General features: G+C 37.6%; 1 protein-coding gene across 1 annotated transcript; it reads right to left on the bottom strand.

Annotated features, from left to right (window-relative positions):
• Nucleotides 1–2242: 2242 nt before the first annotated feature.
• Nucleotides 2243–15206, bottom strand: pdzph1 (PDZ and pleckstrin homology domains 1). Its single transcript, XM_066711244.1, has 11 exons — nucleotides 13261–15206; nucleotides 12829–13026; nucleotides 11929–12093; nucleotides 11055–11156; nucleotides 10135–10245; nucleotides 9262–9440; nucleotides 7355–7512; nucleotides 7024–7066; nucleotides 3995–4181; nucleotides 3341–3476; nucleotides 2243–3027 (listed from the first exon to the last, which is right to left on the bottom strand). The coding sequence occupies exons 1-11, from the start codon at nucleotides 15095–15097 to the stop codon at nucleotides 2928–2930; spliced, it is 3216 nt and encodes a 1071-aa protein (XP_066567341.1). The 5' UTR covers nucleotides 15098–15206; the 3' UTR covers nucleotides 2243–2927.
• Nucleotides 15207–19504: the final 4298 nt, after the last annotated feature.

Raw genomic sequence — 19504 nt, 5'->3', positions numbered from 1 at the left:
GCTGTTTGTTACATGTACTCTGGCCTTGGCATGGTTTTGATTCAGTTTTTATCTATGATTTCACAACATTAAAATAAGAGTAACATAACCAGCTTCAGGAAGCAAATATTGAGTACATAACTACTGTAGAAAAATGATATGACTACCATTTTAAGGTAAATTATGAGTCATGAATGTTTTAATGAAATTGAAGAAATAATACAAATTCAAACATAAAAAACAAACATTCATTTTGTTGGGCATATACGCCCCCTAACTTACCTGTTTTCACCAAGAGTATGTTATTATACTTCAATGCACTTTCTTTAACAGAAGGCTTGAAATCTCTGCCAAGAATTTTGCTAGGCAGGTGCTGAAGGGCAGTATTTCACAAATTCGTAGAAAGTGAACCAGGGGAAAGAGAAAATTGAGGCCAAGGCACTGTCCACCCTGGATATGCTTTGATATACTTTCCATCTGAGAGTAAAAACAGTTTAATCTTTGAGCAAATCAAAAAACAGATGAAGGTCTCTATATAGGACAACACAGTATGCAAAATCTGAGGTATAAATGTAAAGATACCATTGCACATGTTTTTGTTATACTGTACATTCTTATATCACATATGAAAACACACATTGCTTCTAAAAAGTGGTTCAATTATTTTACTTTTGTTGTTAACCTGGGGAAATAGTATGAAAGCCAAGTTGAGGGATGATAAACTGTGACATTGATCAATAATAGCAAACTCATATATGTATACTGGGGGACCAACCCATTGTTTGAAATTGTTACACATCACCTGAGAGACTAGAGATTTACTCTACTGAAACTTACCTGTTCATTTGTATTGTGTCTTGTTTTCACCCCCACTATTGTAGCAGGAGTGCAGTGAAAGCAGCTTTACAAAAAACAAGAATCCTTTAACTGGTTCAGTCCATCGTTTAAATCTACTTCAGAACATTGTGGATGGAACAAACTGGGTTAAGATAAAAACAACTAAATTGACTGTTTCAGGTCTTATTGCCTCCTTATTCTTCACACTGAGGTGCCTTTCAATATTCTGAATATGAAAACATTTTGTCTTTCACCCAGGCAGTTCTATTAAAAGTCTTCTTTTCAGAGGGTTTCTTTAGTGTGAGACATGCATGTGACTGAGAGAAGAACATGTCTGAATCACCAGACAGTAAATAACTGTGCGTCCTCGAGGGAGCAGGGGCAACCATAACACAGTACTAACTGTCTGCTTGCTTAAAATTGATCCAGTTTTCAACATTAAAGCGAAATATGCCTTCAAGCAATTGAATATCATATATAAAAGCTGCACATTTCATAACTGAGTGAATGTATGTTACATTTATAGCTGTTTTTATTTTAGCCCTTTAGCTACAGTAACAGATTATGTTTTTAATATACTTTACAGATTTTGAACTTTGCATGCTCTCAATTATTGTATATGGAAGTGCCAGTTTGCTAATGGATACCAGCTGCTGCTTGCAATTGTTTAAATGTTTGTATCCACACTCTCAAAGCAATGCTTTATAGAGAAGTATTTTCAACTTATATTGGTCCGTTTTTTAGTTTTTTTTAATCATTTTTCATTTTACAGATTCCCAAGAGGGAATTCAGAATTGTTAATAGTTGCAGCTCACTGCCACAAAACTCATACTAATATTATGGTGTATGTGCATCCTCCAAAACCTCTGAGTCCATAGTGCACGCAGTAGGTTTATAGCACTGTAGAGGGGATTAATGCAGCTACAACTGAACACACGGCAGGCTCAGAGGAACACAATATGCTACAGGGGTTGGCAAGGGAACTGACTTTGAGCCCACCCAATTGTACATCACCTTGTGGTGAATTCTAACATATGTCAGCCATGATGTTTTACTCCAGTAGTTAAGGAGACAGGAAACCTATCAGAAAGCAAATATGTTTAATACCATACCCCACCAGATGTGACTGGCAGATGCATTATTTAATTTAACCAAAAATGGTGCTTATCTTGTCATCTTAACCTGAGTTTGTGTGATAAGGTAATTGCCAATTAAACGTTTTTTTTGTTGCAGTAAAAAGCAACGGAACTGCACTGTACCAATAACCTATTATGAGCATTTAATCGGATAACCTTTCTTTCAGATCGGAAACTACTTTCAAACGTGTTATACTTAACATTGATGTGTACAGAATACATGCTTAGAATTGTAATATTGGCATTCGTTTATTTACATACATACAAAAAAATGGAGTGTCAGTAATTACAGGGAGTAAAATGAATTATTACAAAAACATCAATGCTACTGCTAGGTTTTACTAGTCATATTAGGAGACATCCCGCTAAAGAAAAAGGCATTCCTATTTTATGAACTACATATATGTTAATACTTTTTTATACTTTCTTTTTGCAGGTATATAGAGCAATGCACTACCAAAGTGTAATCAAATGTTATATTATAAATATAAAAAGATACAAAAACATTGAAATCTATGCTGGTGACGTGAATCAATGTATTTGAAGTACAAATCATATTTATTTTTATATGTGATTGATGGAGATGGGGGTTTGTTTGGACAAGGAATAAATACATATATCATGTGTGTATAACATATCTTTAAATTAAGCCTGTAACAACAATAGAGCCCTGACTAAATCAGAACTGCAACCCACACATCAACAACAACTTCAAAACAGTTCTTGATGCTTTCTTTCCATTTGGAAGACAAAAGGCCCAGATGTTCACATTGCACTCTGGAGGGGACAGTGCAGCCAAAGTTTAACAAAAGGACCAAGAAACAGAAAGCTGTACTTAAGAGACACATTTGGAATTTATGATTGCAGAATTGTGTTTAAATTTAATCAAGCCTCGGGATTTGGTAGAAAGAGCACATTTGAAGGAAGCCTGGTTTGTAAAGTGATGCACCATTCAAATTGATCTTTTGGTGATTTTCACATCCTGGTCTCCTCTGGTGGGCGGTTCATGAAGTCATGAATAGCTTGATGTAAAGGCAGCCATTTGCTAATGGAGACTCTTAGAGCTAAGATCCATCTGGAAGAAACAACAAAAGCAATGCATTTGCACTGGAAGAAAAAATACTGCACTTATGTTTATACTGAAAGTGTAAGAAGCCTCTGAGATTGAAGAGTTTCTGAATACACAATGCAGGAGTAAGATGCAGGTGAATATTCTTAGCCAATGTTGCAAGCAAGTGAGGATTCTCAACATGTAGTCAACAATTACAAACACATCTGATGGTTTGGTCATAATGCATAGCTTTGTATACTTCTTGGCATAAGAAATTAATTAAGTCAAGCATAAAATATATCCAATCACGGGTAAATGTTAGTTTGAACTTATTTACCGTTTGTTTTCAGCTGCATTCTCGGCACAGAGGTAAAAGGTTTTAAACTCTTCAGAAGGAGGCTTCAGTACGATTGTAGATCGCCTGGATCCAAAAGGCTGTTCACTCACTGTGTACCCATGCAAGTAGATTCCCCCTGGAGGCAGAGATTAGTGCATCATGGGTAAACCAAGAAACAAGTGGTGTCCAGCAGTAATACAAGATCTGAATGAAAGCAATCAGTCCTCTGTACAGTTGATGCCGATGTGGCTTCTCACAGAAATTGCCCTGAATGTCTATGTTTGAAATTAGTCAACAGATCACTTCGAGAAGATATTGAACATGAAACATCTAACAACTGTTAATTTTAATTAATGTTTTTCAGCCAAATGCATATTTCCTATAACTGACTGTAGTTCTTGTGCTTTTAAAGCTGTCATGTGAGAAGAAAGTGCTGTGTCTCCTCCAACTACACTATTTTTTACACAATTGTGGTCCAGTTGGAAGAGTGCCATCTACAGGTATACCAGCACCACTTTCACCACAAAAACTGCATTTTACACTATTTCCTCCCATCCAACACCTGGCCCAGACATGCTAAGCTTCTGAGATAACATCAGGCTATAGCTGCTGGTAGTTTCAACAGGACAAGCCTTATGTGCTTCAAATACAAACCTAAAGCATTAATTGAACGAATGCCAGCGTAGAAATACAGACATCCATCTTTTAATATGCAGTAGTGCTGCACCCACACGTCCTTGTTCTTGTCCATTTGATGAAGAAGGCCGAGGCATTCAGGGTTTTTGATAGCCAGCGGGGGAAGGATGGCATTGTGTCGAGAGACATCCACCCACACATGATTCTGCAACAAAAAACAGCATTAGCACATCTTCAGTGTCACTTAGGCAACAACAGCCCTAATTTAACCATTCATTTATAAACCTGCCATTATGTAGAATTACACAACATTAAGCTACAGCCGGCAAAAGGGGAAAAAAATCTTGTCCTTTCATAGTGACTAACAGCAAAATAATTACTGTGTTTGAAAATCTGTATTTAAGTCGTAAGAAGAGAAAACCCTAACCTTTCAATCTACTGAAAATGCATGATGTAACTTGCAAAAAAGATTTCATTTACTGGAATATGGTTTTAGTTAAAATATTCTGAATTATAGTAAGATTTATATATACAGCTCTGGAAAAAATAAAGAGACCACTCCAAGTTCAGAAATCAATGTTAAGTGGTCTCTTAATTTTTTCCAGAGCTGTACATATATACACACATACGCAAAAACACACAAACACTCATACATATTGATTGTTTATTTTATAGCTGATGTCAACTTAGAATACAAAACTTCAAAAATTGTGTAGGAAGAAAACCATTTGTAGTGAACACAAGGCTTAGCCACAGAGTAAAGAACATATTGAAATATGACAGCAAATATGCATTGAAACGTCTGGCAGTGCTCAAGCAATGAGGGGATTTAATACGTATTTTAGCACAATGGCACATATCTGAAATAATTAAGCATAATTCTTTGGCCTATACTGCTCATTTTGCCAATCCTTCGAAACAGACAAGAATCCTACATAGATTCAAATATGTCTGAAGCTTTCCGGGTTGCGTTAAGGCATGCATAAACAGGCCCTTTCAAAAACAACAACCTTTATAACTGGCCATTCAGTTTTCTGTGTTTTTTATAAGCTCATTTTACTCCCTTTTTTTTTTTAACGTAATAGAAATGTTGTGTCACCAACTGCTTGGAATGAAGACAAGTTTAAAGTGTCAGAGGGAAGCATGGGAATTGTTTGGGTGTTGTAGCATTAAGAATAAATGTACATTACATGAAATACTATTATCCCTGGCAAGATAACATATAATGTTAGGGCAGAAAGTAGCTAAGCAAAGGAATGGTCACCAAACACAAAGTTATTGATAGAAAGATCACATAGAAGCCAAATCCACTCTCTCAACCTCCTAATGTTGGCTAGGAGGGTAGATATGATTGAGATATGACTGAGGAGAATTTAAATGTTGGGAGTTTACAGGTACAATTATAACTAAAAAATAACATAGAAAACGTAAATATTATGCACTTGGTATTCAATCCTGGTTCTAGGGGTGGGTACAATGCCAAGGACAAAGCTACTCATTCAGCCACTGACACATAATGTCAATAATTAGGCCCAATGTTTAGTCTATTTCCACAGCTCAATTAATTTGCTGAATGTACACATTTTAGTAGTGACTTCACAACAGTGTTCTTCAGTGTGTTATTAATATGACATTTTTAGATGTATATCATTAATAATTAATATATTTTTATGACCTCTGCTAATTTGAAACAGATGTCACATCTTAAGTGTTTCACTTGATCATATAGTTTAGTAGCCTTATAAGGCCTTTCTCTGCAAAGGCTTATAGGGACTCCATGTGGTAGACACAAGTATTACATCTGTGAGTCAATTATTCAGGACTGATTAAGCGATTACCAATGACAGTAAAGCAAGGGATGTGGAACAGTCAGGACAGAGAAACAATGATTTGTATATACATTAACCAGCGCAGGTCAATACTAATAATGCTGTTTTCAGTATAAAACCTAGAGGTAAGCATAATGTAAACAATACCCAGTATATAACTTAGTTTATTAGAATAAATGCAATCGACAGCACAATCAATAATCACACAGCTGTTGCAAACACCAGACAGCTGCATGTTGAAAGAATTCAGATATTTTAAAACATATTTTGGATACTTTACTTCAAGCGAAATGTACTTGTATATACATTTAACAAATGGGCTGTGGGAGAGCAGGGGATGGATCAACACTTTCTTTTCTAGAATTAATGAATAGACTGTGGTGACAGCAGTGCCATCTGAAATCTCACTCATTCAGTTTAAATCCTTTGGAAATATACAAAATCAGCTTAGAGACAGGAATATTCTTTCTTTTATACATCAATCCTGATGCAGTTTTAAGCTGTAGCCGGAGATAAACTGCGAGACCAGCTGTTCCATGAACTCCCTTGTCCTCCACAACAACATATCCTTTACTGACAACAAACAAACAAACAAACAGAAACGTATAGCAGAACTGAATTCCAGACATAATTTAGGATGATGTCCATTGCAGTCTGGATTAAAAACTGCAGAATGCATCTAAGAAAATACTGTGTATAGATAAAGATGGTGTGCTGGTCTTAACAGCAAATATAGTCCAACATTAAAAACTAACAAAAACAAACAAACAAACAAAAAAATCATACTATATTCCACCCTTCTTATTTCTCTACCCATCTTATCTCAGGTTCATCATGCGGTCTATGGATTATGGTTTGTAAATTACATAAAAGAGAGGAAAAATAACATTAATTTAGGAAACAATTTAAAGAGAACCTATATAAAAAAGGAGCAGCACCTCTTTCAGATGAAACAAACAAGCATTTGCAATTCCCTGTACTGCATGCTGTCTGACTGTCTGAACACTAGAGGGACTAGGAGCTCCATACATAGCATTTGAACTGAATTATTTATCACGTGGATTTAGAACAACATATGTATATTTAAAAAAAGAACATGCATGCTTGCTTTCTTGTTTGTTTTTCTTCTTCATTGTGTGGGCACGTAGTGGGCATGTGCTCTATGTTATACATGGGAAACACATGAACAGTGATAGCACTGTTGTGAATACAATGTACCTGAGTGACAGGATGGACTGCTCTCTCCATTGCCTCCAACCACCTGTGACATAAATACAAAGACACATGAAGATGGGATTTTTTTTTTTTTAATCACAAACATCCTCAGCCTCAGCAATTCAGAAACAGCAACTTGAGCCACACTTTGCAATCCCGCCTTTCACCTTTTTTTCAAATTGCATCTGCAAAATGGATCACTCTCCATTTCATTTTCTATTTCCTTGAACAGCTATATGGCAGACATGAAATCACTGATGCACCACAGTAGAAACTGAAATTGCCACGCACATGTGTCCGGTTGCTATGTTAACTTATTCATTGTTCAAAGTACCTTTTCATTTCCTGGTTTGATGTTGCACAGTAGTAATAAATCCGGGACCCGGAAAGAGGGCAGCATTTGAAAACAAATGGTTTGCCAAGGCTTGTGTCAGGCCCCACATCTGCTCCTTCCAACTTCATTGCCTCCAGAGGTCGGCATTTCCCCTCATCCTGGGCAAGAGCAACACATTCACTGAGTTTTATTTTAAAACCACTTGAAGGTACAGTACTGTGCAAAAGTTTTAGGCAGGTGTGAAAAAATTCTGTAAAGTAAGAATACTTTTGAACATAGACATGTTACTAGATTATATTTATCAATTAACTGAATGCAGAGTGAATGAACAGAAGAAAAATCTAAATCAAATCCATATCCACCCTTTGCCTTCAAAAGAGCATCAATTCTTCTAGGTACACTTGCACAAAGTCAGGGATTTTGTAGGCATATAGTCAGGTGTCTGATTAAACAATTATACCAAACAGGTGCTAATGATCATCAATTCAATATGTAGGTTGAATCACAATCATTAACAGAAACAGAAACAGCTGTGTAGGAGGAATAAAACTGGGTGAGGAACAGCCAAACCCAGCTAACAATGTGAGGTTGCTGAAGCCAGTTTACTGTCAAAAGTCAAACACCATGGCAAGACTGAGCACAGCAACAAGACACAAGGTAGTTATACTGCATCAGCAAGGTCTCTCCCAGCAGACATTTCAAGGCAGACAGGGGTTTCCAGATGTGCTGTCCAAGCTCTTTTGAAGAAGCACAAAGAAACGGGCAACGTTGAGGACCGTAGATGCAGTGGTCGGCCAAGGAAACTTACTGCAGCAGATGAAAGACACATCATGCTTACTTCCCTTCGCAATCAAAGATGTCCTGCAGTGCCATCAGCTCAGAATTGGCAGAAAATAGTGGGACCCTGGTATACCCCTCTACTGTCCAGAGAAAACTGGTCAGAAGTGGCCTTCATGGAAGACTTGCGGCCAAAAAGCCATACCTCCGACATGGCAACAAGGCCAAGCGACTCAACTATGCAGGGAAACACAGGAACTGGGGTGCAGAAAAATGGCAGCAGGTGCTCTGGACTGATGAGTCAAAATTTTAAATATTTGGCTGTAGCAGAAGGCAGTTTGTTCGCCGAAGGGCTGGAGAGCGGTACACAAATGAGTTTCTGCAGGCAACAGTGAAGCATGGTGGAGGTTCCTTGCAAGTTTGGGGCTGCATTTCTGTAAATGGAGTTGGGGATTTGGTCAGAATTAATGGTCTCCTCAATGCTCAGAAGTACAGGCAGATACTTATCAGGGAGGCATCTGATTGGCCCCAAATGTATTCTGCAGCATGACAACAACCCCAAACATACAGCGAACATCATTAAGAACTATCTTCAGTGTAAAGAAGAACAAGGAGTCCTGGAAGTGATGGTATGCCCTCAACAGAAATCTCAACATCATTGAGTCTGTCTGGGATTACATGGAGAGAGAAGCAATTGAGGCTGCCTAAATCCACAGAAGAACTGTGGTTAGTGCTATTAGATATTTAGATATTTGGGCCAACCTACCTGCCGAGTTCCTTCAAAAACTGTGTGCAAGTGTACCTAGAAGAATTGATGCTGTTTTGAAGGCAAAGGGTGGTCACACCAAATATGGATTTGATTTAGATTTTTCTTCTGTTCACTCATTTTGCATTTAGTTAATTGATAAATATATTTTTGACAGCATCTTACTTTACAACATTTTTTCACACCTGCAGTACTGTATATTGTACTGTTATTATGCCAAATTTGCAAAAGTTGTCTTTTAGGTTAATATTTTAGTCATTTTCAAATAATTCAGACTTTAACAGCAGTAGTCACTCTTTATACCATCAATCTGATAGACAGATTATAGATGTCAAGTTATTACTTTCTACGTTGCCTTGGTTACCTTTTTGTTTTTGTAGTAGTAAAGACATCCATCATGCTTTAAGACAAACCACCTCTTTCTCCAGCCCTTCAGGAAGCCGGACTGGGTGCGCTTGTGCAGGTACCCCCTACACGCCGGCCTGGGGGTGTTGGGGCACCGACTGATGTCAGAGCCAATCACTAAGGTGAGAGTGTCTGGCCCTGCAAAGAGTGTTGGACAGAAATACTTCACATAGGATAAAGACTGAATGAAAAGGGGTTTCAAGCACAAGCATAAGTAAAAATAAATTACAAAAATCAAGGAAGTTTTACCTTAATATTAAACGTGAGGTTAACTGGTCTACATTTCCCAGGATTGCTGGGCAATAACAAAACAACCAAGTCAGGGGAGTATAAAGCACTACAAAAGAATAATGCAATTTAATGGAATTTTACAATGGTACATTTTTATAACTCAATGTTTAAATGGAAATTAATATTAAATCACATTTAATGCTTTTACTGTTTTAAAAGATTCTTGGAGTTACTGATAAACACAAGGACGTTAATGGCTGGAGATAAGAAAATGTACACTGGATTTGTTTTAAATAACATCTACTTCTTCTGCAACCACATTTGACTCCTGCATAATACACCTGAGCTTAATACATTGTGGTGCTGCATTCAGTTTACACATTGTATCATAAAATCTGTCTGAGGGCATTCTGGGAGATATGTGTCTACATGTAAATACATTGAATTGTTGGAGGTGATTGCAATCAGCCCTGGGAATTGAACCCTGATCTCCCACACCCTGAACCACGCACACTGCTGCTTTGTCAAAAGGTCCAGACACTCTGGAGAGGAAGACAGGAAGCCCTGTTAAAAATCCCTGAAGCTCTGAGCTGACTGTTACCTTGCCGGGCCAGTGCCGCTGCCTCGGAGTGTGGCACGCTGGTGACATCTGTGCCATTCACTGTCATCACAATGTCACCCACCAGTAGGCCTGCCTCCTCTGCTGCTCCATCTGAAAACAACACAGGCACACTCAATCACACTGGCAGAGGAATTGGATTTCAATTGGACAGGTTGGATTTCAAACCAAAAGTGTGGAGTCTTTGAGGTTTGGCCTTTAAGCCGACTTGGAGGGGGTCAAAGGACTCAAAATCCTGTATCTATATATTGTTCGCAGAATGGATCTGTGGAAAGTAGAAACCTTCCATACGCTGTTTAAACAGACAAAACAAACACGCAATGCATTTCTGACACGATTAAAACAATGGATACTGGACTCTGCCCTGTGGCACCATTTATGATGACATCCACAGAGACATGTTCTCCAGCATTTTGCTATATGGTGTAATACCATTTTGAATATAAAACTAAACTAAACTAATCATCTTCTGAAGCAATTTTTCATATTTATTGAAAAGCTCTTTCTTTACATGAAGAATTTTGATTGAAGGTTTTAAAAGAATGCTACCAGTATCTATATTCTGTAACATCAATTATGAAGGCAGCAGTATTGAGGACTTCATTTTCAATGCTATATACAGGAGGAAATCCATAGAAAATCAATGGGGTTTTGTGCTTGGATGCTTTTTAAAATCCATCCATAATTCCTTTGCAATGAAATAACTCATAATGTTCTGAAAGTTAGACAGAGGAAAGAAAAAAATTAACGAGGATCCAAGAATTCTCGTGATCCTATAAATAATTACTTAAATGAATATGCCACCATCAATATTCCTTGCCTGTGATCATTCATCAGTATTTCATTTGTGCTTTTCTGCTTACAAAGCTGAAACTGATTTCATGTATTGTAGTGCCACTTACTTGTGTCAACTTCTGTGACCAAGATAGGCTTAGAGAACTGGATTCTGAATCCCCACGGATAGTCCCCCATTCCTTTGGTGATTTTTACTGTCCTCTCTCGAACTGCAGGTGGAACGTAAAATTACATCTGTTAGGCACAGGGATTTAGTGTGGAGATGCTACGCTGATATAACGATGTGTAAAATGAATTGCTAATAGGATTGTGGGACTGTGCCGTGGAGAAGATTGATTGAAGGTTACATGAGTAATCATATTTCTTGAATTTTAAGAGATAAGTTAAAAAAAAAAAAAGAGAAGAAGAAGATATTTAACCCACGGATGACATGATAAATAAGACTGATGTTAGTATGTGTATCAGTATTTCACACAAAGAACACAGACGGATGGAGTATTGAATTCTCAACATAAGTGCCACTGAAAAATAAAAATTGAAGGTTATTGCAGTCTATGCATCATTCTGGAGATTTAGAATACCATGAGTTATGACCATTATGGTACAGAATCGATAGAAATAAAATACAAAAATATTGGTCATAAATAGTAGCAATACAAAAGACCTGTGAGCTTCATTACATAAAGTACCTTTCCACTGTATTGAATGTGAGCCGAATTTATCATTCTTTCTATTCTATTACATTGTTAGCAATTAAATAAGTGAAAGAGTGCTCTGTGCTTTTATAGGTATTCCATATTTTACTATTATATAGGGGAACATTTCTTTATTTTATGTATTCTATAAGATAAATGTTATAATTAAAACCATTCGAGAGTGCAAATATTACAGAATATGTTACTAAAGAAGTTTATCAGTGCGAGCAGGGCTACAATTTACTATCAGTGCTGTCTCTACAGGAGAAGTCAAATGTGTCCATACTCGCTACAGGCCGAGGCCTCTTGCTCAGGCATCTGGGGCTGTCATTCGGGCTCACGTCATCTCCTCTGTAGATCCAAGAGGCCGAGTGGAAGGTCTCGGTGTAAAAGCCCTTGTCTTCATTCTCCCGCACTCCCAGATCAACCGAGCGAGTGTCCTCGGAGTTCACTGAAACCAAGAACAGCTTCGATTTCAATTCAAATAAGAACACCTGCCATGCTCATATGTGTACCAGGGATGTTTTGTCATTAAAAGTATTATATCAGTACAATTCTCATTTATGATTAAGATGTGTTCTCATATGAAAAAACAGCCTTTCGGTTACTTTGTGTATCACTGTTTCTAAAAGAGAGACTCCCCAAGTTTGAAACCTCTTTCAGACTTCCTCTGAATTGCAGGCAAATTCCTTTGCTTTTAAATACCAGAACAAAACAAAAAACATCCTAAAGGATTCTCTTGGGACTCAATGATACTGGTGTCATGACCCTTAAAGAGATAGGTATTTCCTTGAGTATCTTCACAGCTGTGTCCTTTCCGCAGTTCTTTCTCAAGGCATGCAAAATACCGTACTGACGCAAGGAGCTTCAGACTACAAATGCCTTTTTTTTAACAGAGGAAGTACACCCTGCCTTGGAGAAATAACAAATTATTTAGTCATGTGGTTATCAAGCTGTAAAGCTACATTAGAAAACTTTCCTCAGTGTCGTAGTGATTGATTCTCTTGCTGTTGGTCTTAACAGTCGATCTGAATCCCTGCCTGTCCCCTGAGCCTCCTCTATAGGTGCTATGTGTTTAGAGAGATGTCTTCACAGTTAGATTGGCCCCTCTTAAATCGACTGAATGGAGGACGTGGGTGGTCTGCTCAGCGGAGCCCCTGTCAGGCTGTCTGGCTGCTGTACAAACCTGAGTCCTCGGTGTTGCTGGTGATGGAGCTCCCTCCGGCAGAACTCCACTGCTTGGTTTCCTTGAACAGCTTGCGCCTCTTCGCCCAGTGATCAGATTCATCTTCCTGGACGCTCTCTGCCTCTTGCGTGTCTTTCAGAATTGGGTCTGCTGGTGGCTTCAGGTGCTTTCTGACCTCCATTTTTTTATCCTGGGGAGCTGCAATGTACCAGAATTCAGTTGCGTAATTAGTCAGATCGAATAAATTACACAGTTAAAAAAAATGAAAATCCTCATTAAACGTGGAATTACAGGCAAACAACAAGACAGATTAGTCTATTTTTAATGGCACAATGACTACATGTTTAACAGTAAAATGCACTGTAAGTGAAAGTGATTACATAAATACATTTTGGGAGTTTTTCTAATGCAACAGGCTTATATATCACTTACATTTGGGAAGACTTTGCTTCTCTGCTGAGTCTGTTTTCTGTAGCAGGGACGCTTTGTCTTCACTCATTTTTCTCTGCAAATCACAGGCAGAACCACTTGTCTCTGGCATGGCTGTTGTCTCGTCTTTTTCGATACTCTGATTTTCTTTTTTCTCTGTCTCAGTAAGAATCACGTTGAGCTCCCGAATGCTCTGTTGTGATGGGTTCTCATTCTTAGTTACTATCTGGCTGTCTTCAATCTGTCCTGTAGAGCCCGGCCTGTCAAGGATCTTTGCCTGGATTGATATACTTGTTTCAAGTGAAAGAGAGTTTTGGTGAGACATGCTCAATTCAATATGTGAATCATTGATGCTGTCTGCCTCCAACTCATCCACATCTAAAATGGGTGATACAGATGGAATGTCATAAACACTGCTGAAAAAATCTCTGTGATGTCTCTCTGGAACTGATATTTCTAAAGGTCTGTTGTCATACTGAATACATCTCTGCTCAGAGTCCCCAATAATGACTGTCATTACTGAACCTCTTCTTTTCTTGGTCCAAAGGCCAGGATTGCCTCTATCAAGCAGATCAGTTTCAGGTATTTCTGTGACATCATCAAAGTCATTTAATGGATTGGAAGTGAGCCCATCGTAATTAATATGTTCATAGGAGGAACTTCGTGAAGGTGGTGTGACTTGAATAAGTAAATCTTTCATTGTATTAGGAGTTTCCCCAGAAAGCTCAAGATTCTGCTCCTCGATGTCCACCAGCTCTTCTTCAAAGCCGCTCTCTACAAATTCACCCTGTTCCATGAGTCCAATATGGCAACAGTCTTCATCATTCTCAGAACTGAATCCTAAAATAACAGTCTCCTCGTCTGTTTGATTTTCATCTTGGAAATATTTGCCATATTTTGTGAAAACCTCTTCTGTGCTCTCCTCAGACTTGGATGGATAAAAGGGGTTGTTGTTTTTACATGACCTAGGTGGGTCTAAGTTAAATGATGTATGGCTACCAAATGCACTTGTGCTTGGTTTCTGACAGGTGGTGAAATTTGAAGACTTCCGACGCTCTGCACAGAACTGATAAGGTCCTTCATCTTCCAAACAAAATCTCCCTGATCTTCCTGACTGCAGAGGACTGCATGTTTTCATGAAAAAGGAAGACATTGTGCCAGAGGAAATAGATTCTCTGTAAGATGGCAAGCTTTCCTGCATTTTGTTAGAATAGGATGCAATTTCTGGGAATGTCTTTCTCCTCTTAGATTGTTGTTCCAGGTAACAAGATGGGATTGGTTTGGATTCTAAAATGGCAATGCTGTTATTTCTCAGCCACGTCTTCCCTTCATGATTGTGGATGAAATTTTTTGTAAAGCTGGACCTACTCATTGGCATTTTCGGACCCATGAAGAAGGGGTCATAACTGTCAGACTCCGATAAATGTTCTGAAGTCCCTCCTGCATTTGGACTCTGCTCGCCATCGAAGGAATTTTGGCATCGGGAGTCAAACAGGTACTTCATGTCATGGGAAGAGTTGGATCCATTAACCGCTGTCTGGTTAATCTGGAATCCAGCAATGTTTTCCGTCAGGTCCTCCAGCAAGTATTCTCTGTCTGCAAACTCATAAGGCGGAGGAATATCCGAAACTAGATCAGTGTCTATCGTGTCAGCTGATGAGTGCTCTGTCCACTGAAGACTGCAGTCAGATAATGTATAAAGACTGCAAGAGCCATCTGTGGCTGGGTACTCAGTGTCATTGTAGCCGCTACATAGTGGGTAGTTGCAAAATGTGTTCTTGTTATTCTTTTGATCTTCACAGCAGCTTTTGTAACACTCACTGCCCTCTTTGCACTGCATGGAATTACTTGCAACATCTATGAAGTTTGTGTTAATTTTTTTCACATCGGTTTGAAAGTTACACGTCTCCTTTATTCTGTTGTCTTGGCTATATATAGTTGGATCTGCGTGGACATCATTGTTTGGAGATGGACATTTACCCCAGTGACTATGTACATATGTTTTTGTCTCCTTCCCTTCATTGTTTTCAACAACTAATGTTGCCTTTATACCTGGGTCATCAGAATGTAGCACCTCTTTTATTTCCACCTCCATGTTTGAAACGGTGCATTTTACTTTGGTGGTGGTGACCGTCATCGACCTGCTAGTTCTAGCTTTGTCAGGGGGCGCCTGGGATTGCCTAAAGATGATTCTCCCTAAATTCAGAACTTCTCGGTCATCTATTGTCACCGATGTTGTTATTGTGACTCCTTTCTTGTTCCTGTCATCAGGTGGTGGAATTCCATGTTCTTCGTCATTCTTTTCATTTTGGAGAATGTCTTCAAGGGTATCTTGACTAAGTGTTTTATTTTTAGACCTGGAGTGATGCTCAGTTTCTTCCTCTGCATCAGAATCCTGTACAATGTTTTCTCGATGTGATGAATCCGTTTCCCCTTTTTCTGCGGATGTGTCATTTCCATATGCAGGGGTTGTATTTATATGGTCATTACTTGGACATTGAAATTGAAAAGGAGAATGGCTGTCTGAAAAATAATAAATACTATATTAGTAGTAGCTATTAGCAAAAATGAATACATTCAAAGATTTTTTAATTTACACAAATTGATGATGGAAGATGTGCAAGATCAACAACTGTATACGTAGTTTCTGATTTTATTACATTTTGTAGGCCAAATCAGTCTTCAACAAATTGTGAATAGACATATAAGTATGGTTTAAATAAAAAATATTTGTCTAAATTACCCACTACATAACATTGTTTCCTATGAAGACTGGGAACACTTTCCACTAAAACTGTAACTAAATATACAACTAAACGTGCTCCACACCACTCCTACACAATCCCAAGTAAATTGACTTTGAAAGGATTCGTTTTAACACGAGACATGTTGTTCTGTGCTTAATACTGGCTGCTGTGGGCATCATGTGCACGGATCACTGCCCTTCCATTAACCGGATGCTGATTCAGACAGTCACTGGGGGCTTAACCTCGTGTGCTACTAAGAGCCTTCTTATGGAGAGCACTCACATTTTGTGCTGCTGGAGCTCTTCCTTCTCTTGCTGTGTCTCCTACGTCTCTTGCTCATTCTTGCTAATGCTTCAGAGCCCAGGGATTAGCACACTGTAACGACAAGGGCAAATGCCTGCATATACCTTTTTACTTTTCAACTAATAAGTTTCATAATGATTGGGTGCAAAATTCAGTTTCATGAAACAATGGCATTTTGGTGATACATTTTTGGGAGTCCAACACACATGGCAAGAGTGAGCTATGCCTACCAACACCTTGCTCAGTAACATTCCTGAAGGCTGGTATCACTGATAGATTAGGTGTTTTTTCCAGATTTGAAAAGGAACCACTGCAATAAGAGCAGCAGACATATTGACACCAAAGCTGGTGCAAAGTTTTAAATCCTTGTTTCAGGAAGTGGTGTTGTAAAGAAAATGTATTAATCAATATCTAATCAGGACTTCACAATGGTGAGGTATAGCTGGTAAGGGCAACAGACCCCACTGCCCCCCAATTGTCTTTTGTGTATCCTCCCAACCTGCTTAACGTTTAGGAAAGTGCTTCTGCCTCTCTCTCATGCATTATTTTCTGGCTGCACCCATTGCATTGACGCAGGCCCTTGGATAATTTTGGGGAAAAAAAAAACATAAATAATAATTCACACTATGAATTTTTGTTCAAGGAAGAAATTGGTTTCAGTTAAATGCTTCCATATTTAAAATAATAATCACAAAGCATAAAAAGTGGTTTTGAAAGTAGCATTCCACTCTGTGCATTAATCAGCTCTGTTGGCACACGCTGTTGGCAACGATGCTTTTCACCTCATTTGGCTATAGTTCTTTAGTAAAGTCTTTAAGATGTGAAACATTCTCCTTAATGCCACAGAAAAAACCCTGGGCATTCATGTGATACACTGTGAAGCAATTAAATGCCATTAATGGGCAGAATGTTTTAAATGTATTGATGTATTGTAAGCATTTGTTCTGAATGTACTGGCCTTTTTTATCCATTGTGCCTTTAACTGAGCACATCACTTCAATGTCTTACCAGCAACGCCACTAAACGAATTACTAAATCTCAACAGAACACAATTGGACTTTTAGTGCTGTTTTAATCCGAAAGGAAGGAATCAATGGTGACCATATTGCACTGCTAATGCCATAACACTCAACGTCAACTGTCTGGAACCTTTGACCCATTGTAATAGTTAAAGAATCTCAGGATTCAGTGCTTTGTGAGATGTCAAACAGATTGTACACACCTAGCAATGTGGACGGTAGTACCCCTCAAGGTGTTTGTTCAAAAGAAAATGTTCTACAGTGGATTATTTGAATTGACAATCTAGTTCTATTCTGGATGCCAGTTTAATTTAATGATGTTGTTGTAAGAAATCATTAGCAGGATATTTTATACTTTTTCCACATTACCTTAGATGTGATAACTCTGAATTATCTTTTCCATTTACTTATAACTCCATAAGATTGCCACAGTCTCTTTTATAACAAGCAAAACATTTTGAACTTTAAGAATATAATTTAAAAGCTAGGTTTTATGATAGCATATAAAATATCACAACAGTTTAGTTGTCAAAGTGTTTCAAATGATGGAGGAATATATGTAGCACATCTAACTAGGTGGTCAGAGGCTATTCTCTCTGAATGCACCTACCAATCTGCATGTATACAAGTGCCATCCCTAAATGCACTTCTTTCTTATTTCAATTTAATACCTTGGGTTTTCTTTTCATTCTAATACATTGTACTGTGGGGTTCACTTTACCATAACCTTTGAGGATTTTAAATACTTGAATCAAAACTTCTTGCATCTGTCCAAGATTAAAGATATTCATTATCCTATAAGAATATATTTTTATACAGATTTTTCAAATAGAATATTGCTGCTGTTTAGTAAGATATGTCCATTGTGATGCATTCCGAAGTCAGCTAAATTGGGACAAAATAATGCAACAAATAAATACACAGAAAAATGCATTAATGAAGCATTGATTATTACAAATCTGTCTAAACTCTTGTGTTTCTGTCAAGGCAGAAACAAGATATTGTCTCTTTATCCCACAGGCATGCGATTCTAAGATGTGTCTAAGATCACATGATTTCTTGTAGAGAAGAAAAAAAAGACTTTCATATAAAATATGCTGAAACAGAAACAGCTTAGGCCATTCAAAAGTGAAAAAAATGGTGTTGTATTACACAGTACCTAAATATTTGTAATTGAAGAGCACATATGCATAATGTCTAGGATATATGTTCAGTTGACATGAAGTAAAATTGAAAAAAAATCAAATCAAATCATTACAGACAAGTTTTATTAAAAACAAAAATTAATTGATATAAATAGTCTGTAAAATTGACATATCTGAACAAAGTGCTGTGCATGCTTTACATTTTTTACATTCATAAAACTGCATAGTGATCAGAAGTATTCTCCTGGTTAAAGTGACATTTACTATTAGGTTAAAATATTAATGTATCCTCAAGTTCTTTTCACCCATTTCTAAAAATTATGTATAAAACCAATCAACCAGCCAGACACAACCTTGGGGAGATGCAATGCATAACATGTTTTCAACTTTTGTTAGATTAACCATTACAAAGTGCAGTGTCAAACAGAAGCATATTAAATTTGATGTTTAAATATACTGAAGATAAACTACAAAGCATTCTGTATATATATATATATATATATATATATATATATATATATATATATATAGTTATGTGCAGAAAACAGATGAAACATAGTTCTGCAGTTTGGAAAAGCCATGTCAGATTTGCATTATATGAACATGAAGAAAACAAACATTAATAAAAAGTAACAAAAATCCCAACTTACCATCAAAATCCTTTAGTACAGAGCTTGTTACCTACAACCTCACCGCTACATTGAAAATAAGTTGCACAGAAGTATCTGTTACAAAGGAGAAACAGCATTGTTTATCGCTCTGGGTCTGCTCTACTTCTTAGTGTTGCTATTTTTATTCATAAGCCCTGAAGCTGATTATTAGATGTAATCCTATGAACCACTCGTGATGTCCTACCTGTCATTAAGAAACAAATTAGTTACACCGATATCGGGCCATCTCCTTGTCTTGATATTGAATTCAATTTTTTTAAATAATTGTTTAAGACAAGTAAAATAAAAAATTGATAAGATATACATGTATAGATTATTACAGGGCCAGAAATGTGAACTCTAGTCTAGAAGATCAGTATCTT

This window comes from Amia ocellicauda, chromosome 8, assembly GCF_036373705.1.
Source record: "Amia ocellicauda isolate fAmiCal2 chromosome 8, fAmiCal2.hap1, whole genome shotgun sequence".
NCBI classification, from domain to species: domain Eukaryota; kingdom Metazoa; phylum Chordata; class Actinopteri; order Amiiformes; family Amiidae; genus Amia; species Amia ocellicauda.
This window is presented reverse-complemented; position numbering and strand designations above follow the sequence as displayed.